This window comes from Oratosquilla oratoria, chromosome 15, assembly GCF_046742065.1.
Source record: "Oratosquilla oratoria isolate Oo_2021 chromosome 15, ASM4674206v1, whole genome shotgun sequence".
Classification (NCBI taxonomy): Eukaryota; Metazoa; Arthropoda; class Malacostraca; order Stomatopoda; family Squillidae; genus Oratosquilla; species Oratosquilla oratoria.
This window is the reverse complement of record NC_134791.1, coordinates 61,652,329-61,677,896: the sequence shown is the minus strand read 5'-3', so window position 1 is coordinate 61,677,896 and position 25,568 is coordinate 61,652,329. Positions and strand designations below refer to the sequence as shown.

Below are 25,568 nucleotides of genomic sequence, written 5' to 3'. Positions count from 1 at the left end.
AAGGGAAGGTTTTGCTCTCACCACCGTCGTGACGGCCAGTCTGGTTTTGACCAGCGCCGCGTCACCACATCCCATCGGGCATGCCAGAGCCAAGGTCTAAGTAAAGAGGTCTAATCGCTGGAGTAGTTCTGCGCAGCTTCTGACGTCATTTAGATGCGTCCATTTTCTCTTTGTGATACATTGAAGAAAACTGTGAAACGCCAAGGATGACAGGAACTATAATATTTTTTATATTATATATATATATTATATATCATATATATTATATATTCATATATATAGACAGGAACTATAATATTTTTATATATATTATATATATATATATTTTATATAATATTTGTCAGAATATAAATAATTGAGTGGAGCGGTGCGAGCGAAGGCGACGTCATTTTCGAACGACGGACCAACTTCAACTGACAGCTATAGGACCCGCTAACCCCACTTTGAACAGCCAAGTGACGTTCACGGGCTCGCTGCGCCAACTCCCTCGAAATTCGGTCGGAAGTGGTTAGACCTTATATTCTTAGATCTTGGCCAGAGCAGTGGGTCCAGCGACTGTGTACGCGTGCAATCTTTTTTTTTTTTTTTTTCATCTTTCTTACAAAACCTGTTCGATATGGGTGACCCTACAGAGATTTCCTCTCTAACGAGATACCTTTTATAGTCAAAAGCTTATCCACCACGTCAAAATGTCAACTTTTGGATAGGCTGTACCAAGGTCTAAATATTATATTCTTAGATCTTGGGCTGTACTAGTTGGTAATACCTGCTTATCGACTCCAAAAACACCCGTCAGAATAATTCCCAATATACGGTACATTGTAATCAATAAGGATTGGAAAAAGGGGATTCTATTCTGTCAGCTACACCAAAATCATGAAGTCATATTGAACTTAATTTTCACTGGTAGTAGAAAATGACAGTGATATGCTTGTAATGTTCCTAAATAGAGAAGTAGATATTGTTTACCCCATGAATGGACGAACGGTTTATTCCCCGTTTTCCAGTTCAAAACTGCAGTCATATGTTTTTATTTATAAAAAACGGATAGCAATCACATGTGCGTAATATTAATAGATACAGCAAAGGGCTAGGGAAGGGATGTGGATAAAGGTGGAAATGTTACTATTTATGTATTTGTGGCAAGCTGCTCGCAACACTAATGGAACTCATCGTGTTTACGTGACAAAATGAAAACAATGGGATGAGAAAAAGGAATTCAAACATACTATACAATGTTATCATATTGAAATAATCTTAATTATTCTAATATAACTTGCCACATTAATCAATCAAAATATATGAAAACACACTTGTTTACAAACAGCAGCTGTTACCATAACAAGAGGACCGAAAAGATGAGACACAGTGATGACTTTTAGGAATATGTGGCTATTTTCCAAATTTCCAATTCTTTGGAGGAGTCAATGTATATCAGGTGTGTGGTTAGAAGTCGTGGTATTGAAATACATTTTTTATTATTCAGAGGTGATAAACCAGACGTAACGAGTTTCGAAGTAACATGACAGACACAGTTCACCTGAGGCTGAGTGTTTGATATTAGTAAAAAAACACGAATAACCAAATCTTAATGCTTACTCTAATGAATGCTTACCGTGGTGGAAGTAAAAGAGACTAGAGAGCTTAAAGCTCATAAGGGTCTTTCTTCTCGACTCCCTTACAGCCTCAAAATGGTCATATCTGTTTTTGAATATATAAATATAGATACGGGCACAAAATTTATATATATATATATATATATACGTCCCTTAAATTCTTGTTGCTTATGAAAGATAATTGAATTATAAACAATTTTTTTTTCTTTTTAAATAGCTTGAAAAATAAGGGAGATACAATTTTTTAAAATTATTTTTTATCCCAAAATTTTGACTAGAGCCTAGACTGTACCATAAAAGGTTAGAATTAAGGGTGGTAATTTGTAAAGATTTTGGTAAAGAAATACACACAAACTAAACCACTGGTCCAATTTTATTGAAATTTGGAATACTTGGGCTTTATGGGCCAACAAATTACTTGAGCATGTCAAAAACAATCCAGGAGCTTCCCTTTGTATTATTCTTACTAACACCTATCATGTTCCCATGGCAACTATGGTCAATTTAGAGATAATCATCCATAAAATCCAAACCCCTGGCCCAATTGACATATGAAAGTTTTATGGGTCAGCAAATCATCTGAGAAAGTCAAAAACAATGCAGGACCTTCCTTTTGTACTATTCTTACTAACATCTATCACATTGCCATAGCAACTATTATCAATTCAGAGGTATCATCCATAAAATCCAAACCCCTGGCCCAATTGACATGCAACTTGGCATGTGAAAGTTTTACCCCAACAGTCCAAACACAAAGGGCAAAGGTCATGGCTTGGATTATAGCTATTTGCCCCCAGACATAGGTTTCTTACCACTTTATTTCTTTATGTGATAAGTGCCCTGTGCTATCCCCCTTTACCATTTATCCACTTTCAGGTTCCTTGTGATTGACTGATCATGCCAGAACTAGCAACCGTGTGTATATGTACATGAAATTGTTTATTAATTTACTATAGTTATAAGTTTTCATAATCATTATATTTTCTTAATCATTTTCAGTGCACAGAAGAAACATTTCCTCAAGTTCATCCCTGTGTAAAGACAGTGTCTTCTCAAACATTAAAAGAAAAGGAAACGCTTTCAATGATAGTATTAACACTGAATGTTCAGGACATACCTCAAAAGAAATTCCTATTCAAGTTGAAAATTTAAGAGACCCAAAAGATGAGGAATCACCTTTGTACAAGCACCATATACCAACCAATATATTCCAAAAAGGATTATTGTCAGTTGGGGCAGCAACAACAGCTCTGTTAGATCCTCGTAGACATGACATGGTTGCAGTACTTGGGGAAACTGCAAGCTTTGCTGTCTTACCCAGGTTATATCAACGTATGAAGGATGACCCAGAGGGGCAAGAAGTTCTACTGGAAAAACCAAGAATAAACTCTAAAACAATAAACCTTCAAGCTCTTTCAGAACTTCCAGAAGGGTCTCTTGGTCATGCATATGTTAAATTTTTGAAAGACAACAAAGTCACTCCAGACTCTAGATTACCAGTTCAATTTGTCGACAATAGGGACTTTGCTTATGTTATGCAGAGGTATAGGGAATGTCATGATTTATTCCACACATTACTGGGAATGCCAACTAACATGTTGGGGGAAGTGGCAGTTAAGTGGGTGGAGGGTTTACAGACAGGTCTACCCATGTGTATAGGTGGAGCTATATTTGGTCCATTACGCTTTAAACCTAAACAACGTCAGAAATACATAGACGTGTACCTTCCATGGGCTGTGCAAGTAGGGAGGAAGTCAAAATTATTAATGAATATTTACTATGAAAAACGGTGGGAGCAATCTCTAGATGAACTTAGGTTGGAACTAAATATTGATCATCCACCAGATATAAAATAAACTTTGTTTTATGTTCATATTTCATACTTTGTAAATTCTGTAAATGGATAAAGATATATACAGCCATCTATGGATGAATCACTTTATAACTAGTTATGTAAAAGTTTGTACATATACCTTATCTAAGGGAAAATAAATAATTTCAAGTACTTTTATTTTCTTACCCATACTAAACTACCAACATGTAAAAAATTATATAGTGTTAATATAAATCAACAATATATCTATCTATATATATATATAGTGATAAGGGAGAGAAATAAGACACTATACTTCTGAACATCACACATCCTTTATTTTCATTTATTTTATAATTTTTATTTATTTTTTTAATGTGGTCAAATAACCTTCAGAGCATCTTAATATCCATGCAGTGCTACTAATGCCTGCTTCTTGACATTATCTACAGCATCTTGTAATTTACTGCCAACTTCTTTCAGCTTCTCACATCTTTCATCCAACTCAACCATAAGTTCCTCTATTTCATCATTTTTTTCAACAAATGTAGCTGCCTCCTGGAATGTATGTGTGATGTCTTTCAAATCGGTTTCTTCCTGAGGGGATTCTGAATCTCTCTTCCTTTCACTTCGGTTTGTAGACGGCTTGTGACCATTACCTGAAACAATATGAATCATTTGCAACAATCCTCTTTTAGTAAAGTGTTTATCAACAAAGATACTGTTACACCATATTATGGAAAGGTTGCATATGATGAACTGATGGTTACTTTCAATGATTTCTGTCAACCATTTATTGCTTCAAGACACTACATCTGCAATGACAAAGTGATCTGGAATATTCCATCCCATTATCATAGCTCAACATAGCTTTGCCTTGCTCCAAGCCACCTTGATGGTTCTACACTGTCACCTGTTTATAAATGACATGTCCTACACATGACAGCCAGAGGGTTCATGCATATGGAAATGAGTTACATAAACATTTTTATGCAAGAGCCCTCCAACTCAACCATCTCTTGCACCATACTGCACAAGCACAACCCCCCCCCAAAAAAAAAAAAATATATATATATATATATATATAATAATCTGCCCTTTCTACCTCACAACCTGCCTATACAAAGACATATTCGGATCACAAAACAAGCACCCACAAATTCCTTACTCCACCAGACATCAAGCCAACTGGAAAATTCCTCTCAAGATAAGTATAAACCACATTGGCACAAATGTGTTTGGGTAATCACTTTGCACTGAAACTACAGAATTGGCCTGGCCACAGACTCCAATTACCTCAGATATATTCCTCATACAAAACACATCGAGTACCTCATCCTACACTTCTCCACCCTCGCTTTACCCAAACAACAACACAAAATTTCTTCTTTGAGCAACTTGTGGTTACTGGGAACTATGGATCTGCAAGAGAATACAATACCACATAGCATTAAAGGGACATCTTTAAACCTAAAGCCTTGTATTATAAAATATATAACTAAATACTTTGGGTACTGATGGGGCATCTCTCAGAAGAGTGCAGTATGCAAAATAATGCCACTAACAATTGGATTTAATTTAGCATTACAAGTTTATCTGAGCTACATTTCCTTATGTTAATAATAAAGTACAAAATGATGAACACATTTTATTTTCATTCTAATATGTTGTTCAACTCTGTTCTAGAATAGGAATACACTGTAATAAAATTGATGCCCATGAGTACTTGCTATCCACAGACTTAAATTTACCAAATAAAATTTTAGTTGATATCTTTTTAATTGTTCTAATTGTCCCTTTGATAGGCAGAACCCTAATTTTTCTATTGGCTTTGGAAGTGCCAACACGAAAGTACTCTATTAAGATTAAAGAGAGAAATGTGGTAATAGTATCATCAGTGTTGGCCACTTTTAGGAATATTGGTACTGGTATTTCCAGGATGACATTATTGCTGATACTAGACAAATTTATGTTAAATCAATGTTCCACATGTCTCCTGCAAGAAAGAACTGAAGCAATGGATTGATTGACTGATTCATCTGTTGCCTTTGTTTTCTTTTGAAGGAAACCCATGGTCCTCTCTGAGAAGAGATTTTGTGGAGCTGTCTGGAGTAAGTGTAAAGAAGAAAGTGAGGAGCCTACACCAGGAGGTGCATAGCTGTGGCCAAAAGTGTCACCTTTGCCCTGTACACTTGCATTGTTGGGGCAGGTAATAGTCACTGCTGGGAATTGTAGAGAATAGCGGGATTAAAACTCACAACTAGGCAAATGTGAGACCAGCTTGCTTCTGATTATACTACCAGTACAGGACAGCATAGTATACTGTGCTCTGTCTTCAGTGTGGTGACTGCATCTAGAGGGGAGTGGACACATTCTCAGGTCTCCTTAGATGAAATACAGTTGAAGTTGGTAGAAATCTTGAGTCCAATCTAGAGAATGACTCAATTCCTCATGGCTGCAACTCCAGATGGAGGTGAAGGTGTTCATAGGTTTTGAATAATGGCAGCAGGGAGATGATTCACATTCATCTTACAGGATCATCATGTACAGGTACACATCATTGCCCAATACATACACATTAGTCCCATATTATGTGTGTCACTCTAACATTTAGATTTATGCAACAGCCAATCAAGTTACTCAAGGATGAAATATTGTGTTGTTGTTAAGGTATGGTTAGGGTGGGACAGTGTAAGGTGAGGTGTTTTGTGTCTTCTGTGTGATGGTTGCACCTTAAGCAATATGCTTCTGTGGCCATGCCTATTCTGTGTTGGTATTTGTTTTGTTGCCTTAAGGTATACTCTAAAGACATCTAACATTATAATACTTTTTTTTTTTTTTTAAATGGAGCATTTCAAACATGTCTACACCTAGCCATACTCTTTTATTGCACTCATTGCATAGCTCCTAGGCAAATGTGGTGGACCTGAGGCTGAGAAAATGGTATATCAAGAAAAAGGAAACTAAGTAGACAGAAAAAGACAAGAAAGGAAAAAATTAAAGTTAGCCTATACCAACATAGATGGAGTGATTTCAGGACTGAATAAATTAAATGACTACTCGATATGACCATTGAATACCCAATGACTCACTGGATAAAAAAAAAAAAAAAAAAAAAAAAATCAGAAACTATGAGGAACCATCAAGACTGGATTTAATACTTATGTCAGAACCTGAAATTGTGGACAGAATTGATTACAAAACTCCAATAGGAAAGAGTGACCATGTACTAATAGAATTTAAACTAAAAGAGCAAATGGACTTAAGAAGAAATAAGAAACATAGAAAAGGAAGACTAATGTACAACAAAATGAATTTTTTGAGAAACTCAAAAAATTCTTTAATAATGCAAACTGGGAAAAAATCCTAAATGAAGAAACAAGAAACATAAATGAAGAAATGAGAAACATAGAAAAGGAAGACTAATGTACAACAAAATGATTTTTTTGAGAAACTCAAAAAATTATTTCATAATGCAAACTGGGAAGAAATCTTAAATTAAGAAACAAGAATGGAAGAGATATGGAATATACTAAAAGGAATTTATAATGAGGAGTGAACAAATATGTACCACAGCAAAAGCAAGAAAGAGTATACATAAAAAGTTGGTACAACAAAAAATGTAGTGAGGCTAAGGATAAAGGAGACAAAGCTTGGAAAAGATGGAAAAAAGACACAAAAATGAGTAGATGGCAAAAATACATCAAACTAAGAAATGATTATGTAAAAATATGCAGAGATGAAAAGAGAAACTATGAGACTTAATGGAAAAATGCAAGGAACAACCTAAACTATTTTACAGGTATGTAAATGGTAAACTAAAAAATAAACAAGAAATGGGAAAGCTGCACCAGGGAAATTATGAATATACAGAAGAACTAGAAATGGTGGAAATTATGAGCAATCATTTCAAATCAGTATTCACAATTGAAAATTCACCTAACTGTGAGGGAATAGAAAGAGAGAAATCCCCCCCCCCCCATGAAGGAAATAACTGTAACACAGAAGGAAATCAGAGACCAAATAAAAAACTTTGATGTCACAAAATCACATGGTCTAGATGGAATTGCAAATAGGATACTGAAAGAATGCATAGGAGTTGATGGACAAAATATACAATATAATTAAATACTCACTCAAAGAAGGAAAGGTACCACAGGACTGGAAAAATGCAAATATTGTACCAATATATAAAGGAGGAAACAAGGAAGATCCAACCAACTACAGACCAGTCTCCCTAACAAGCACAGTAGCATAAATATGTGAAAACTTTATCAAAAGCAAATGAGTTAAACATCTGGAAGAAAAACTATACTGAATCCAAATCAATTTGGATTTAGACAAGGAAGATCATGTACAACAAACCTGATCTGCTTCTATTCAAGACTAATAGAAATAATACAAGAAAGGGATGGATGGGCAGACTGTCCCTTTCTAGGCCTATAGAAAGCATTTGGTAAGGTACCACACAAAAAACTATTAAGAAAAATAGAATCAATAGGTGGCATAAGAGGAAAATTATTGGAATGGATGGAAGACTTCCTGACTGGGAGAAAAATGAGGGTAGTAATTAGAGACAAATACTCAAATTGGGAAGAAATGACAAGTGGCGTCCCACAAGGTTTGGTACTGGCTCCAATCATGTTTGCCATATATATAAATGACATGGATGAAGGAGTAGTGTAATATGAATTCCTTCGCAGATGATGCAAAAATACTAAAGAAAGTAAGAACAGAGGAGGATTGTGAATCATTACAGTTAGACCTGGACAAAATCTGGATATGGACTCAAAAGTAGGAAGTGAACCTCAATATCAAGAAGTGTAGTATAATGGAGTTTGGAAAAAGTAAAAATAGAATATCAAGAAATTATAAAATTGATGAAGTCAAAAAAGGTGAACTCGGAAAGAAACCTTGTAATAATACCGGTAATCAGCAAAGACATGACACCGGACAAACATATCAATAAAATAGTCGGAGAAACCTTCAACCTATTAACCCCTACCATATGGTACGCCCATATAGGCGTCATGAGGAGCAAGTGGGTACATGAGGATGTCGACGTCGGTGTCTTGATTATATTTATTGTAGTCATACCTGCGTGACCCACATACTCTGTAAACTGGCTTCACCATATTTTCTATGGTTATCAAAATTCACGGGTGAAAGAGAATGAGCAATAGAGCAGTGACTTTATTTTTTATAATGCGAGTATTATGACGCAACATCGCACGTCTGGCAGCGCGATGTGGCCCGTATTGAAGGGGTTAAGGTCAATGAAAGTGGTATTTGACTACTTGGATGAAGAAATGATTAAAAAAAATATTATTTACACTAATAAGACCAAAACTGGAGTACACAGCAACACTATGGACACCCAGTACTAAAAAGAATATAAAGAAATTAGAAAAAATACAAAAAACAGTGACAAAGTTGGCACCAACTCTCTCCAAATTAACATATGAACAAAGATTGTCCAAATTGGAATTACCAACTCTGGAACAAAGAAGAGAAAGAGAAGATCTGCTGACTATTTATAGAATCATGAAAGGAATGGAAATCCTAGATAGGAATGATTTATTAAAATGGGACAATGGAAAAACAAGAGGACATGAAAAGAAACTCAAAAAGGATAACTACAGAAGAGATCTGAAAAAAAAAGCTTCCCACATAGAGTACTGGATACCTGGAATAATTTAGATAAAGAAACAGTGTGTGCAAACACTATTCAAGATTTTAAGAAAAAACTTGATGCTGAAAGATACAAAGACGGGTCACCATGAGCATAGCTCCCTTCCCATATAATACAACTATGTAAACTAGAAATACCCTGTCTGAGAGATCCAGGTAAATCTCCAGAAGTGATACATCAATAGAAAATAAGATATTGATTTTGTAAATTATAACATATCAACATAATATACATTTTAGTGGCAGAAATCAATAAGAAGTTGCTAAAAGCAATACACTAGCTAGAACTCAGATGTCAGTGAGCTTCTAGTGCTAAGATTGTTTTCATTGTTGATGACAAACTGACAGAAGTCTAACAAATTTGTCTAGTCTTATCTAACCTCCTATAGAGTATGCATTTAACATCTCTAGAGGTCATCAGACTAGATTGAATCTATTTATTAGACTTCTGTTAGTTCATCTTTGACAACAAACGAAATCAAACACAGCAGCTGGAAACTCACCGACAGCCAAACTGTAGCTAATATATCACTTTTAGCAATTTTTTTTAATTGATTTCTGCCAAGAAAAATATATATTATGTTTGATGTATATTAATTTACAAAATCAATATCTAGTTTTTTGTTCACATATCAGGTAGCTAGGTCAACATAAAAATTTAATTCCTGATATTTGAGCTGAAGTAGTTTTCATGTGATGCAGAAGGTCGCTATGAGTACAATGCAGTTTGAATTATTCATCTAGCTGTCCTAGTTCCCGAGATATTGCATTTTGAAGGGTACAAAATCAGGCCCATTTTGTCCCAGAAAATCAGACCAAAATGTGTGTGGGTTATAGCATGCTTTGACGGACAAGTCTGCATCGGCAGTTGAAATGTCGCAATACATTTGATGTTGTTATCCGATAATCCGACCCGATTGGGAAAAAAACTCATTTGTACTTATGATTACGATTTCTCAGCTCTCACATAATACCCTGCCTGGTTTTGGTATTAGAATAATCTGCGAGACTAGTAGTTTTCGTTTATTTGGGTCTGTTGCGCATTTAATGGAGTTTTTTTTTTTTAGCTCATTTTTCACATGACATTTGTATGAATTAAATTGCCCACGATATGTCAATTTGGCCATTTGAATGGCATGCACATAAAATGACACGCTATTGGCAGATGTCATAGATGGTGGTGCCTCTAGCGGTGTTTGACCTAGCTAACTTAGGTGTCCACTTCTAGAGTAATACCAAGACCTATAATCAGACTCTCAGGCTTCCATTTGAAACTACATTTGGTATTTTTTTATTTGTGCACACCTACATGATATAGCTTTAGAAAATTAAATATTAATTTTGTAAATTATAATATATGAATGTAATACGCAATTTTCTTGGCAGAAATAAATAAAAAAAAACTTTGCTACAAGCAAATATACTAACAAATGAAGCCACTAGGATACAGTCAAGATGCCATGTTGTTGTCTGTCTAGTCCAATCACTGTCAGTTAGACAATGCCTTTCACGTTGTGGACCAGGTGTTCTCTAACTCTAGGTGACGTTGATAAGCACTGTTACAAAGACAATAGGGCTTCCTTGGACTTTATGAGAGAACACGGGGTTCTGCTGCCATCTGTTAATTGTCTGAGGTATAATAATAATCTGGCCATCAGCCTGTGATGATGACCTGGATGATCTTTAGAATTTGAGGTACTGAATTACTAAATATAGGTTAGGTTAGAATAAACAAATTTATCCTTTCATTTCTTCAACCTTGGCACCTATCAAAACAAACATGGTATATCATTCAACTGCCATGACTTCATTTGATAATAAATTGGTTTTAGCAACTTTTTTGTTATTGATTTCCACCACGAAAATTGCATAGCATGTTGATATAATTTATAAAATATTCAATTTTCTATTGCTATATCACATAGATGTGCACTCCTAAAAATTTACCCTACATTTACCCCCAATGACTGATATCTTCATAAAAAGAAGAAAAAAAAAAAAAATAGCCATAAGGGTCAAGGTAGGTAGGTAGAATCTTGATTAACTCTCCTCACTGACTCCTGGGTCACTTTTCCTTTAATTCTATCAGCTGTTTCACTACCGATCTCATAGTATTCCTTCAGTAATGAGAGGGTAAGGTAATAGGCATTTCTCATATTCTCAAAAGGTTTATCTCTAGCAGTCTGAGACTCAGACTGAGGCTCAGCCCAGGCTCGATTTCTGTTCATCTACCTAACCTTGGTCGACAGGTATTCCAGTGGTCTCAGAAGCTGTGAGGGTAAATATCACATCCCTTTTTGGTGCATTTGTAAGATCTTCCTCTATTTGATCTTTCGTTGGAGGTTTTGGTCTAGGTGGTAAGTTTGTACGTTTTTTTGATGAGAACATTATTGCTCATCACTTGACTTTTGATGTTTACAAATTTAAGTGTCACAAGAATCGACAATATTTGTAGTTTTCAGAAATGAGTACATAGATATTGTCAAAGAGCTGTGAAATATTAACTAAAACATATTGATAATAAAATGTTGTTTAAATATTTGTGAATAGAATTTCTTATTTTCAAAGATGCAAGTAAATTTGATAGATAACATGATGCTAAGTATGCCCAAGAACCGATTTCATTTACCAAATTTATTTGTTGTAGTCCGGTGTGGTGATACTCAGACGCTGTAACAGGGAAAGTTAAAACCAAAACATGGCTTCAAATGACTTTTATATTCGTTATTATGTCGGCCACAAAGGAAAGTTTGGACACGAATTCTTAGAATTCGAATTTAGACCTGATGGTGAGTTTGATTTTATAATTATGGATCCACTTGAGGCAAAAATGTTGTGCTACAGTTTTGACATGTGGAACGCAAACTAGAGCAGATTAGATATTTTTGTGTTAAAATGTAGTATTTAGCATTTACGTTCCTAGTGGGTTTTATATTACATATTTACCACAAGACAGAACAGTAATAATGGCATTGGGCAAAGGAAGCCAACTTCAGCCGTGTCATTAAAAGACAAAATTACCGAAAGTAAGTAAGTATACTACGGCAGTCAGTCTATTATAATTATGATCTATAGCGCCACTGGTTACTGGTATACGATCATAATGTAATGCTGGACACCTGTGGGCCCTAAATATCTAACTTTATCCACTGGGTGGAACCATAATTCACACAGAAAATAATGCAATTAAATCAGTATTGCATGAATTATGGGCAATATGAGATGATATTTCTGTCTTGTGTGTGATAACTGCATCTGGTGCATATGGTAGGTACCCCCACAAAAAAAACCTTGAATTATTGTTGCATATGAAAGACAACTTTATTAGAAACAAAATGCTTTTTAAATATTTGAAATAGCTTGAAAAATAAGGGAGATACGATTTTTTAAATTATTTTTTTAGCCCGCATTTTTGGCTAGACTTTACCATAACAAAGTGTTAGGATTAAGGGTGGTAATTTGTAAAGATTTCGGTAAAGAAATACACATTAACTCTAAACCACTAGTCCAATTTAATTAAAATTTGGAATACTTGGGTTTTATGGATCAACAAATCACATGAGCATGTCATAAACAATGTGAGACATCTCCATCATACCATATTTGCCTTTTCATGGCAACCATGAAGCTGTCAATGGTGGGTCTCGCTAAACGCCGACCGAAGTCGACCAACGCTGACCAAAACCACACAATGACGGTTTTTGCTCAAATGCATAATTTATATATAAAAAATAGCATATGGTTGCATTATTTGACCAATTTTCTTTAAAATGTGTGATTTCCATGTAAAATAATGAAAGAGAAGTTATGCTTTTATCCTCTGTAAAATTACTAACCGGCAACTAACGCCGACCAAACCCAAACAATGACGGCTTTTGCATGACAAAAAAAACGTAACTTCTCTTTGATGATTTTACATGGAAATCACACATTTTAAAGAAAATAGGTCAAATAATGCAACCATATGCTATCTTTTATATATAAATTATGCATTTGGTCAAAAACTGTCATTGCATGGTTTTGGTCAGCTTTGGTCGACGTTGGTCGGCAGTTGGCGGTTGGTAATTTTGCAGAGGATAAAAATGTAACTTCTCTTTGATGATTTTACATGGAAGTCACACATTTTAAAGAAAATAGGTCAGATGATACAACCATATGCTAATTTTTATTCAAAATTATACATTTGAGCAAAAGCCATCATTGTTTGGGTTTGGTTGCCGGTTGGTAATTTTGCAGAGGATAAAGACATAACGTCTCTTCGATCATTTTACATGGAAATCACACATTTTGAAGAAAATAGGTCAAATGATGAAACCATGTGCTATTTTTTATATATAAATTATGCATTTGAGCAAAAACCGTCATTGTGTGGTTTTGGTCATCAATGGTGATGTGTAAACAAAATCAAACACAAACTGGACACATCAGATTCATGGGTGATATGCCTATATGTGATGACCCTAAGCTCAAACATTAAGTGATCAACGCTCTTAAGCTTCTCATATCCGGGAGAAAATAGGTTGATAAACATGTTTATGTATATTTAAATAATATTTAGTGATACCTTACCTTAATATTTTTACTCGGAAAACTATGTTGCCGAGTTTGATAACCAAATTTCCGTTCGAATCGCTGAAGAAATTTTCTATTTAAAGAATTGGGCATACACTTGCAAAACAACAAGGTAGTTTTAATATCTTGCGCATCCGCTGAACGTGGGAAGCATTCAAATTAAACTAAACAGAAGCTAGTGGTCCGCAACAAATGGCGACGTAAACATTACATGGTCGACAGTGGCGCCACGCATGGATTCCGGGGTACCTACATATGGTGTCTAGATAGGTATGGGCACAAAATTTTCAAAAACTTTTTAACCCTTAAATTCTTGTTGCGTATGAAAAAACATTTCATTAGAAACAAAATATGTTTTATATTTTTTAAATAGCTTGATAAACAAGGAGATACTTTTTTTTTTTTTTTTTTTTATATACATACATATACCAAGGCTTTTTCCCCCTTACAAGGGGGGTAGCCAAAAAGAAAAAGGCATAAAATCATTTCCACCCATTCCATCCCTGAATACACTCCACACCCCTCCACCCTCCCTCTTATCTTAGCACCTCCTGAATGACGGGTCATCCCTGCACCTTTTCCACTGCCCTGGGTCAGAAGCAGTGTCGCAAGACACAGCACATCCACAGCAAGGCCGCTTCATTAAATCGGCGACCCCCCCCCCTCCGTCCCCCCATTGCATAAAATGAGAGGACGGGGAGAAATCCCTTCGGGCTGCGTCAAATTTTGCTCACACATACTACCTCACCCCCCATCCACCCGCCCATTCCACCTCATGCTATCACAACATCATCCATATACAACCATTCTCCATTCACCCCTGTCTTCTGTCCTCTCCCGTCCTTCCTGAACAGACATTCCCCTCTTCCCCAAAGCCCCCTTCACCCCATCCATCCACCTCATCCTAGGACGTCCCCTCATGTTCACTCCCTCCACATCTGCCTTCCACACCTCTTTTACTAGTCTTTCTTCACTCATTCTTTCCATGTGTCCAAACCATCCTAATATTCTTTCATCAACCCTATCTCCCAGCTCCCTTTCCACCCCTGTTCTCCACCTCACCTCCTCATTTCTCACTCTATCTAGCCTAGTAACCCCCATCATACTTCTCAGACACCTCATCTCAAACACATTCAAACTCCTCTCTTCTTCTCTTATGTTCCATGTTTCTGCCCCATACAGTGCTGTTGGCACAATCACTCCTTCATACAGTCTCCTCTTAGCATCCATTCCCAAATGTCTATTCCTCATTACACTCTTTAATCCACCAAGGCATTTACTCGCTTCTCTCAATCTACATTCTACCTCCACTTTCACTCCACCTTTCCCTGCCACATTTGCACCCAAGTATCTAAAACTATCCACTTCCTCCAGTCGCTCTCCCTTAACCCCTTCCATACTTAATGCTCACTTCCAGTCTACTGCCACTTTCACCCCTTGTACATCTCATCACCTTACTTTTACCCACATTTATCTTTAGCTTTCTTCTATCACATACTCTCCCAAACTCTGCCACCAACTTCCTCAATCCCTCCTCCGATCCTGCCACAAGCGCAGTGTCGTCCGCAAACAACAACTGGCTCACCTCCCACTTTTCTCCATTTTCTTTAACCATCTCCAATCCCTTGCCCACTACCCTTGCATTTACCTCTCGCACCACCCCATCCATGTATAAGTTGAACAGCCAGGGTGACATAACGCATCCTTGACGAAGTCCCACCTTTATCTCGAACCACTCACTCTCTCCATTTCCAATCCTGACACAAGCTCTACTATTCTCATAAAAACTCTTGACAGCTCCCAGAAGCTTTCCTCCTATCCCGTATATCTTCATAACCTCCCACAGTGCCTTTCTGTCTACCCTATCATAAGCCTTTTCCAGATCCATAAAAGCCCAAAAAACATCCTTCCCCTTTCCTATAGCTTTCTCACATATCTGTCTTACCACAAAGATCTGATGTACACAACCTCTACCTGTCCTAAATCCACACTGTTCCTCACCAATTACTCCTTCTGTTCCTCTCCTAATCCTCTCAACCAAGATCCTCCCATACTCAACAAGCTAATCCCTCTGAAACTACTACATTCACACTTTTCCCCTTTTCCCTTGTAAAGAGGAACTATACAGGCACTCCTCCAGTCCTCCGGCACTCTACCCTCTCTCCAACAAACATTAAATAACCTCACCAACCAGTCCACCATCACTGTACCTCCCTTTTTCAGACATTCCGCATGGCATCCATCCAGACCAGGTGCCTTACCTGCTTTCATCATCTTAACAACTGCCTTCACCTCATCCTTCCTTATTTCTCCTCCATTCTCCTCATTCATTACTCTCATTTTCTTCGCACTTCCCACTGCAGCAATCTTTCCTTCCCTATCCTCCTTCACATTAAGCAACTCCCTAAAATATTCTGCCCATCTTCCCCTTACTGCCTTCTCTTCCATTATCATCTCTCCATCTGCACCTTTTACCTTTTCTTCTCTACTTGATTTGCCTCCTCTTCCTCTCTTAATTTCTTTCCAAAACATCTTTTTATTACTTTCAAAATTTTCTGTCAAACTCTCACCCCATTTCACATCTGCTCTCCTCTTTGCAACCTTTACCTTTTGCTTTACTTCTCTTTTCTTTTCTTTGTACCTCTCATATGACTCCCTCGTCTTATTTTGTAACCAATCTGTGAAAGCTCGCTTCTTCTCTTTTACAACCTTCTTTGTTTCCTCATCCCACCATTCACTACCCTTTCTTCTATTTCCCCCTGTCCTTCTTGTTCCACACACCAACCTTGCACACTTTATGATTCCCTCCTTGAACCATCCCCATTCCTCCACACCCAGCTCTACTCTACCCTTTACTCCCTCCCACTCCTCCTTCAGCTTCTTTCCGTACTCCTCCTCCTTTTCCTTCTCATTCAAAGAGTTCACTCTAAGAACCTCCCTACCTTTTGTCCCTTTCCTCTTGCTCCATCTATCCTCCACTTTCAACTTACCTTCCACCAAAAAATGATCTGATATTCCCCCACCCTCTCCCCTTAGCACATGTACATCCTTAACTCTTCCTATCATAATCCTATTTACCACTACATAATCCATTAGCGCTCTATCTACCACCCTTCCCTCCACCACCCTCTCCCATGTGTACTTATGCTCGACTTTCTTCCAAAACACTGTATTTGCTATCATCAACTCTCTTACTAGACACATTTCCACCATCAACTCTCCACTACGATTCTTTCCTGGAACTCCACATTTCCCAACCACTCCATCGATTGGACCATTTCCCACCCTAGCATTAAGGTCTCCCAGTACTATCACATTGACATTTCTTCCCAAATCCTCTATGCACTCATTTAGATCTATCCAAAAGGCCTCCCTTTCTTCTACACTCTTCTCACTGCCAGGCCCATATGCACTTACAAAGACCCACATCTCCTTCCCCAGTTTCACCTTCATCCACATTATCCTTGAGGAAACCTCCTTCCACTCCACTACCCGTTTACCTATCTCTTCACTTACTAGAATGGCCACCCCTTCCCTCCCTCGCCCTCTCTTCACTCCTGATAACCTCCCACTTACACTCCCAAACTTACACTCACCCTTCCCTTTCAACTTAGTTTCACTCAAAGCCAACACATCCATCTTTCTTCTCACAAACATACTACCTATCTCTTCCCTTTTACACTCATCTGTACCACATCCACGCACATTAAAAGACCCAAACCTTAGGGTGCTGGTCCGAGGCTTTCCAGCCCCTCTTATGCCTTCTTTTCTTTTTTTAGGAATTTCCCCTGTGGGGCTACAAGGAGAAGGATGCCTGGCCCCAATATCCGTCCCTTTCTTCTTGCCTCTTACGATCCAAGTGGAAATACTTGGTGGCAGTATTCTTTTCCCCCACCACAGGGAATTCCCCCATCACAGAAAAGGAATACTCAGAGAAATGGTACAGGACAGCAAACAAGGGGTTGGAGGACAGCATAACGGAGGGACAGTCGTAGTATAAAAGTGTCATCATTTCTCTATGAACAGAGTTTTCCTCTATCATAGACAAAATGATGTGTGGCTCTGGTCCGTAGGGGCGCACCATATAGACCCTAAAGTATCAACTGCATGCTACTTTGCCACAATAACAAGCAGCCAATACCCCAGACGGGGATTTTTTTTTTTGTTTTTTTATAAGGGAAATAATTTTTTTGCCAGATTTTACCATAACAAAGTGTGAGAAGTAAAGGTGGTAATTTGTAAAGATTTTGGTAAAGAAATACACATAAAATCTAAACTACTGGTCCAATTTTATAGAAATTTTGAATACTTGGGTTTTATGAGTCAACAAATCACCAGAGTATCTCAAAAATCATACCTAAGTTGCCTTTTCATGGCAACTATTAAGTTGTCACTATAGAGATAATCATTAGTAAAGCCCAAACAGCTGCCCCAATTGACACGCAACTTGGCATGTGAAGGTTTTATGGATCAACAAATCACCTGAGCATGTCAAAAACAATGCAGAACCTTCCTTTTATATTCTTTCTAACACCTATCATGTTGCCATGGCAACTATCCTCAATTCCAGTTGTCAGTAATCCAGGCAAACATCTTTTTGAGCATTGGGACAATTTATAGTTTCACCCAACCATAGAATTTGATATGTGGCTTATGTGTTTCTGGTGAGATATGTTGTGATATGAAGGATGGTGTACATCCTTTCCGTCGCAAATGCGTACTTTTGAAGTAATTAAGTATTGAAGTTATGCACTTCCGCGTATATCTCCCGAACGCATAAGTGTGGGAAATCAGGGTTTTTGGGTGGGGAAGACTAATAAATGGATAAATGCTTATTGCAAAACAGGTATAAAATGAACAAAAACACTTTAAAAAAAAAATCACATTTTACGGCCGGAGTCCCACCTAACACGAGCAGCCATGTATGTTTTTCCCAACGATTCGAAAAATGTCTCGCTAGATCAGCTACATTTAGCGAAGTCCACTCCAGCCGCGCAAGACTTCCTAACCGTAAACTAATGTTACCTCCGTTAGGTTAGGTTAGTTTACGGTTACCAACTCTTGTGCAAGCGGCTTCCCTAAATCTAGCTGTTATAGTCACAAATACTCACAATCGTTAGTAAACAAATATGGCACTGTGCGCGGTACCCGCCGAAATGGGATATATATATATATATATATATATTTTTTCTTTAGTCTTCATTTTATACCTGTTTTGCAATGCGCATTACTCCATTTATTAGTCTTCTCCACCCAAAACCCCCGATTTCCCACACGTGCCCTCACATCGTTCGGGAGATGTAGGCATAAGTGCATATCAAATTCACATATCAAATTCTATGATTGGGTGAAACTATAAATTGACCGAGCATTGTCCTCCAGTGGTCCAGTTTATCAAGTTTTAGTGAGTGTCCTCATAAATTATATGTGTACCTCTTGAAAAACCTTGTATATGGAATGTCCTCATAGCCATGCATCAGCTTGAATGTCTCGGTCATATCCCCCCTCTGCCTTTCTTGGAGCGTGTGCAGACCTACCTGTTTGCATCTTTCCTTGTATGGCAATTCCTTTAACTCGGGTATCATTTTCGTGGCCCTTCATTGTACTTTCTCAAGGGTCAACAAATCACCTGTGCATGGCAACTATTGTCAATTTAGAGATCAATCAATCAATCAAATCAGCCATCTTGAGTCCACTGCTGAACAATAGCATTCCATGAATTGCACGATCTTGCCACCCTCTGCCACGTCAGTCCTGCAAATTTCTAGATCTTGTCTCTCCACCCTCTGTCTGGTCTCCCTCTTCCACGCTTCCTATCTTGCGGCGTCCATTCAGTAACGCACTTGCTCCATCGCTCATCAGTCATTCGCACCAACTTACCTACCCAATTCCACTTCCTCTCTTTTACTGCCTCCACAATATCTTTCACTCGGGTCTGTTCTCTCACCCAACTTGCTCTCTTTCGGTCTCTCAGTGTTATTCCCATCATTGATCTCTCCATTCTCCTCTGTGCAGTCCTTAGCTTTGTTTCCATCGCCTTCGTCAGCTTCCAAGTCTTACACCTGTAAATTATTCCTGGTAGAATGCATTGATTGTAAATTTTACGTTTCAAACATAAAGGTAGAGAGCCTCTCAGGATTTTATTATACTTACCAAACATTTTCCAACCAATTGTAATGCGTCTTTTTATTTCATTATCATGATCTTTCATCAGCTTCACCATCTGGCCCAAATAATTATACTCTTCAACTTCCTCAAGACTCATCATCAATTACAATCTCTTTGCTTTGAATTTTCGTGGTGAATATTACTTTGGTTTTACTTTTATTCCTTTTTAAACCTACTTTGAGACTTTCCTTGTTTAGATCGCTCAGCATATCTTGCAAGTCTTCTGCTCTTTCTGAAATAAGAATGATGTCGTCTGCAAATCTTTGGTGGTTCTGAACTCCTTGACACCTTGATGTGGTGGATAGGCTTGAGAATCTTGATGATTACAAAAGCTATGTCGATAGAGAGGAAATCTTTGCAGGGTCACCCATATTGAACAGGTTTTGTAGGAAAGATCAGACAAAGAGCAGCTCAAATACACAGTCGCAGGTCCCACTGCTAACTGACACATCCCTGATGGCAAACAGAGAAATTCCTCATAGATATATGGGGTACCGTCATAATGACGGCGTGGACCATTGGGCACCCTATAGATATAGGGCTTCACCCAATATAATAAGGTGACACCAGAGAAATATCTCACCAGAAACCAGTTGGCAAGGAGGTGAGATTACTGCCAACCCCCCTTCATAGCCAACATGAATATGAATAGCACAATCTAGAGATAATCAACCATAAAATCCAAACCCCTGGCCCAATTGACATACAACTTGGCATATGAAGGTTTTATGGGTCAACAAATCACCTGAGCATATAAAAAAATAATGCAATAATGTCTGGGATAAGGTTATCTACAATCATGCATTTACTGTGTGGCATTCTTTATGCAGGAATGTAACATAGTTTAGAGTTCTCACAAAGGGGTATATGATGTTGAATGAGATTAGTAACTCCAAGGGGTTCACCTGGAGTGGTAATTGTATGTCTGAACTTGTTGCAAAATGCAAGAAAGTCTGCTTGTGCACCAGGAAAGTCTTTGGGATTGAAATGTGATGTATCAATGGGTTCCAGTGCTGTGGGCGATTCAGAAATTGTGGTACAAACTTGAGAAATAGGGAATTGGTCATCCATGACTTTGATGCATGAGGGATATACTTTGAAATGTTTGTACCAACTGTGAGATGGAGGTGTGTATTAGTGTCACTGGCAATTAACCCCTTCCATACGGTGCTGCACACGTAGGCGTCATGAGGAGCAAGTGGATTCGCGACGCTGCCATATCGGCGTCTTGATTATATTTATTGTAGTCGCCCCCTGTGTTTTTACATTCTCCCTAATCTGCTCTTAATCCCATTCTCTGTGGTTTTCAAAATTCACAGGTGAAAGAGAGAACGATCGATATAAGCGGTGACTATATTTTATGATGCGAGTATTATTACGACACGTACGGCTGGCATTGGCTGCTGCCCGCAAGATTTAAGTCCCATAGTGAAGTGGTTAAGATACAAGTATGACCTTTCTTTGACATAGAGCTGATGGCTGAAAGGAGGGAAATACCATTGACACGACAAGTTTTTGGCATAAAGAGTACATCGGTATCTTGTGCTTGAAAAACACGTATGTGTATCTTTGTATACTCACAAGGGAACAGCATCTTTGGGCTGATAAGCACTGCATGAATGTGTTTGAATGTAGAGAACACTTGTGAGATTGGGGTGGATTTGGTGTTGAATTCCTCTTAGAGGGGCAAGAAGGTGTTCTCAAGCAGCGAAAAATCATTGGTATTTAATGAATGTTTTGTTTTAAGTTTTGCTGATTTAGACATGTGGGAGGAGTTAATGCATCTTGCATTTGGAATACATGTCCATGGATGTCAGTAAAGTAGAAGAGTTAGCATCCTGGGGGAGGGGTTTGGGTGGTTGAACACAGGGAACTCTTTTGTAAGAAGGTGGTGGAGCAATTTGTGCTAGCAGCTGGTGCATCTTCGTGTGATGAAGCTGAGTGAATTTGAATGGGGGAGGGGGAGTAGAATCATCTGACACAGTCATGTTCTTTCTGCTCAGTCATGTGAATGTGGTTTACTTTGTTATCTCTGATTCAACCTCAGAGAAGATATTGTCTACAGGAATTTTCTTGCCATTAAAGAGAGGTAATATGTGGTCTCATCCTTGAGTGCAGTGATAAGATAGTGTGTTGTCATGTTGCTTTGAGTAACAGGTTGTCATGTTCCATGATGTGTCACTGACAAAGGACGCAGGTGTCGCACACAAAGGACAAGAGCATGGTGCCAAGCCTAACCTTAGCTGGAGCCACAGCGCCTGTTTTCTAGGTATATTGTAAAATGTGTATGTTTACCTAAGAATGTAGAGTAAAATTTCTAGTTGTTGTTGTTGTCGTTCCCTAGACTGTCTGTCCGAGCAGTCCCGTCTCCCCAAGGAATGCCACAGCCAAAACTGGGTTTTCCCACAAATTCTTTATAGAGTGTATGTTGTGTTGTTTGTGTGCATGATTGTGTATGCAGTCTTCCATTATGTGTTGTATGGTATGGGGTGAAGTCTTACATCCTGGGCAGCTGTTCACAATGCGGTCATCCAGCCTCTTCTGGTAGCTTAGAAGTGCTGGGTGGTGGCCGCACCGCAGTCTGGCCAGGTGGACTCTGTCCTTTGGTGGGAGAGAGGATTCAGAAGGGTGGATATCAGGGGGTCTGGCATGCAGCAGTGTGTTAATGGAGCGGTGAGTGATATGATTATGAATATGTTTCCGGAGGTTGGTATTTGGTGGTTGTGGAGGAAGAGAAGAGAGTATCTGTCTGTGATACAGGTCTTTGGGTGTTGTTTTAATGTTGGTGTGTGTAGGTGTTCTGCTATGTAGTGTAGCGGGTGTGATGTGTTTGTGGTGGCTGCAGCAAGTGTTTGTGTGCCTCTCATGTCGAGGTGGTCTTGACTTTGAGGACTTTTGTTTCATGGTGTAAATGGTCTGTAGGTGTTGTATTTGTGCAGCCTGTAATTGTTTTTAGGGCTTTGTTTTGTATGATTTGAAGGGTGTTGTGGTGTGTCTCACTGAGATTAGGAGCCCATACAGGACTCGCATAATTCATCACTGAGCGTATGCATTGTTTGTATATTGTTGTATTAGTTTCTTTGTTTTGTCCAAATGTTGTTCCAGTGATTGACTTAAGTGCATTAATTCTAGGTGTGCATTGGTTTTTTATGTTTGTGTTGTTTGAAAGACATGGATGTATCGTATGTTACACCAAGAATTTTCGGTGTGTTTGTGTGTGGTATTAGAGAGTTGTTGATGTAGAGATGAGGTATGTATTTGTGTTCTTTTGTCCAGTTGGTGAGAAGTGTTGCTGTAGATTTGGTTGGAGCTATTTTGAGTCTGTGATGAACCATGTGTTGAGTGTATCAAGGTATGGCTGGATTATTTCTGCAGCTTTGTTTGTGTTACGATGTGTGCATGTGATTGTTATGTCGTCAGTGTAGGAAGAGATTTGTATTTCTGAGGTGTCTGGTATGGGTAAGTCATGCATGTATAGATTAAAGAGCGTGGGGGATAGAACAGAGCCCTGTGATGGTACTCTTAATGTTTCTGATGTGTGATGATGTTGTAGACATGAGTATCTTGTTCTGTCATCCAAGTTGCAAGGGATTTGTAAGCTGACAGCAGAGGACTACACAATCAGAGCCTCCCACTCTCAGAGGTCAGAGGGCACATAAATCAAGATGATGACACAAAGTAGAGCCCTCACTTGTGCGCCCCCGCGCTTACATGTTTTAGATGGGTAGTAGTTGATATATTGTGACCCTTCTTCACACAAAATTTAAAAACAAGTAAATTGTGTCGAGCTAGGCTGATAGGAATAGGATAGGTTATATTGGCACCTGTGCCATGGCATTGGTGTTGTACGGCTATGGTATAAAAAGACGCGTTGGCATTTTTTGGGCCCTCTTTTTTGATTACCATGCTCGCACTCTGTTCACACCAAACTTCATTACTCCAATGTAAGTTAAAGGAAAATTATAAGTTATGTACAAATTAAGTCATTGTGTTTCTCTCTCTCTCTTTCTCTCTCTCTCTCTCTCTCTCTCTCTCTCTCTCTCTCTCTCTCTCTCTCTCTCTCTCTGTCTCTCTCTCCCTCTCTCCTCTAGTGAGATTTGAACGATCTAAAAGAGGCAAAATAGATGTTCCAGAATCTGGATTGCAGGAACTGCTTGGGTCACGATCTATGATTCAAAGCATCCACTCAAATACAGAATCTAGTTAGTGACATATAAATGGGGGCCTCCTGTCTTGGATAACTTTTCTTCTTCAATGGATAAATAAATTGGCGTGTGCAAAATACTCGATAGAAAAAAAAATAGAAACAAATACTTTCACTACCTTGTTAACATATCAGTGCTGTGCCAGTTCTTTAGCTGCATTCAAACTAAGTACTGTATAACCCTCTAATAAAAAGATGCCACATTCAAATACTTCAAGCAGCTCTGAAATTAGTCATGACTTCAAAGGATTCTCACATGTAGGAGGGAGATATTGTAATACGAGATGATAGGAGAGAGGAGTATTATGACATAAGGAACGATAGGAGAGAGGAATATTATGACATAAGGAATGATAGGAGAGAGGAATATTATGACATAAGGAATGATGGGAGAGAGAGATACTATGTCTATGATGCGGAACCAGAACGAAATAGGCATGGTGGATATTATGAGGCAAGGGATGACACTGTCTTCTCATGACTAGCATAAGTAGGTCTCAAAGAAGTCCTTCCTCCCTCCTTAACTCACAAGGAATTTTAACCTCGTAGGACAAGGTCAAGGCAGTCACTGGTTTTCCACACCCTACTTCTGTTGAACACATTCATTCCTTGGTCTGTCAGGATTTTACAGACAGTACATTCAAGATTATGCTGGTATAGCAGCTACTTTAATTTCACTACTTAAGAAGGGCACCCCATTCATTTGGACACCTGAGCAAGAGAAAGCCTTTAATGACTTAAAGAAGCCTTAACCACAGCACCTGTCCTTGCTTTCCCAAACCACAAGCTTCTCTTTATAATATACACAGATGTGTCCTACACTGGACTTGGCACAGTCCTCATGCAACAACACTGCACAAAACTCAGACCAATTGCCTATGCTAGCCACACACTCAACAAACACTTAACAAAATTTCACAGTCATAGGCATTAAAGCTTTAGCTGTTATATATGTAATCAAACATTTCAAAGAGATCATATCTGCTATCATTGTTTATGTGTTGAGTGACAAAGGGGAATGCACATACATTATTAGTCAAAGAAAATTCATATCATGAAGATCATACATATGCAGAAGATATTTAAGAAAAGTTGTAATTTATGAGGTGAGTTGATCCAGAATGGAAAAAATTATAAGATATGTGGTGGACCACTATGGAAATATATATATATGAGGTATGTTCAATAAATGATGAGAAATTTTCAGAAGCTAAAAATTTGTCTCCTTCAAGCTAATGGCCTTTTGCATGTACACACTTCTGCAGACATCTCCCAATCCTGAAAGATCTCAAAGTCCTTCAGTAGTCCCTTCAGGTAATTTTCCAATGCCACTTTCAGCTCCTGTGTTGACAGGAATCGGACTCCCCTGAGACTGTCTTTCATGCATGGGAACAGAAAGAAGTCACAAGGGGCTAGATCAGGACTCTAGGGTGGGAGTTGTAACGCTTTCATTCCACATAATCACTAGCATTGACCTGTGGCATGAGGTATTGTCCTGAACCTT

The 25,568-nt window shown here is 38.3% G+C and overlaps 3 protein-coding genes across 3 annotated transcripts in view; 2 read left to right on the top strand and 1 right to left on the bottom strand.

Moving 5' to 3' along the window:
- Positions 1-1,116: 1,116 nt before the first annotated feature.
- Coq4 (Coenzyme Q4) lies at positions 1,117-3,621 on the top strand. Its single transcript, XM_076198252.1, has 2 exons — positions 1,117-1,438; positions 2,616-3,621. The coding sequence occupies exons 1-2, from the start codon at positions 1,372-1,374 to the stop codon at positions 3,470-3,472; spliced, it is 924 nt and encodes a 307-aa protein (XP_076054367.1). The 5' UTR covers positions 1,117-1,371; the 3' UTR covers positions 3,473-3,621.
- Positions 3,622-3,745: 124 nt separating this feature from the next.
- LOC143033468 (UPF0449 protein C19orf25-like) lies at positions 3,746-11,567 on the bottom strand. Its single transcript, XM_076198947.1, has 2 exons — positions 11,358-11,567; positions 3,746-4,088 (listed from the first exon to the last, which is right to left on the bottom strand). The coding sequence occupies exons 1-2, from the start codon at positions 11,506-11,508 to the stop codon at positions 3,832-3,834; spliced, it is 408 nt and encodes a 135-aa protein (XP_076055062.1). The 5' UTR covers positions 11,509-11,567; the 3' UTR covers positions 3,746-3,831.
- A 168-nt stretch (positions 11,568-11,735) lies between these two features.
- Positions 11,736-25,568, top strand: part of mago (mago, exon junction complex subunit) — a 41,417-nt gene continuing 27,584 nt past the window's right edge. The window contains exon 1 of the mRNA XM_076198945.1: positions 11,736-11,909. Within this exon, the coding sequence (XP_076055060.1) occupies positions 11,819-11,909 (91 nt within the window). The 5' untranslated portion in view covers positions 11,736-11,818. The remainder of the gene's footprint in view (positions 11,910-25,568) is intronic.

What these genes read in the sequence shown, in the direction of transcription:
- LOC143033468 (XM_076198947.1), bottom strand. Translation starts at nt 11,508, where the DNA reads ATGTTCTCATCAAAAAAACGTACAAACTTACCACCTAGACCAAAACCT. An exon ending in TGGAATACCTGTCGACCAAG is followed by an intron (nt 4,089 to 11,357) that starts GTTAGGTAGATG and finishes ATATTGTTTCAG; the next exon opens with GTAATGGTCACAAGCCGTCT.
- Coq4 (XM_076198252.1), top strand. Translation starts at nt 1,372, where the DNA reads ATGACTTTTAGGAATATGTGGCTATTTTCCAAATTTCCAATTCTTTGG. An exon ending in GAGGAGTCAATGTATATCAG is followed by an intron (nt 1,439 to 2,615) that starts GTGTGTGGTTAG and finishes AATCATTTTCAG; the next exon opens with TGCACAGAAGAAACATTTCC.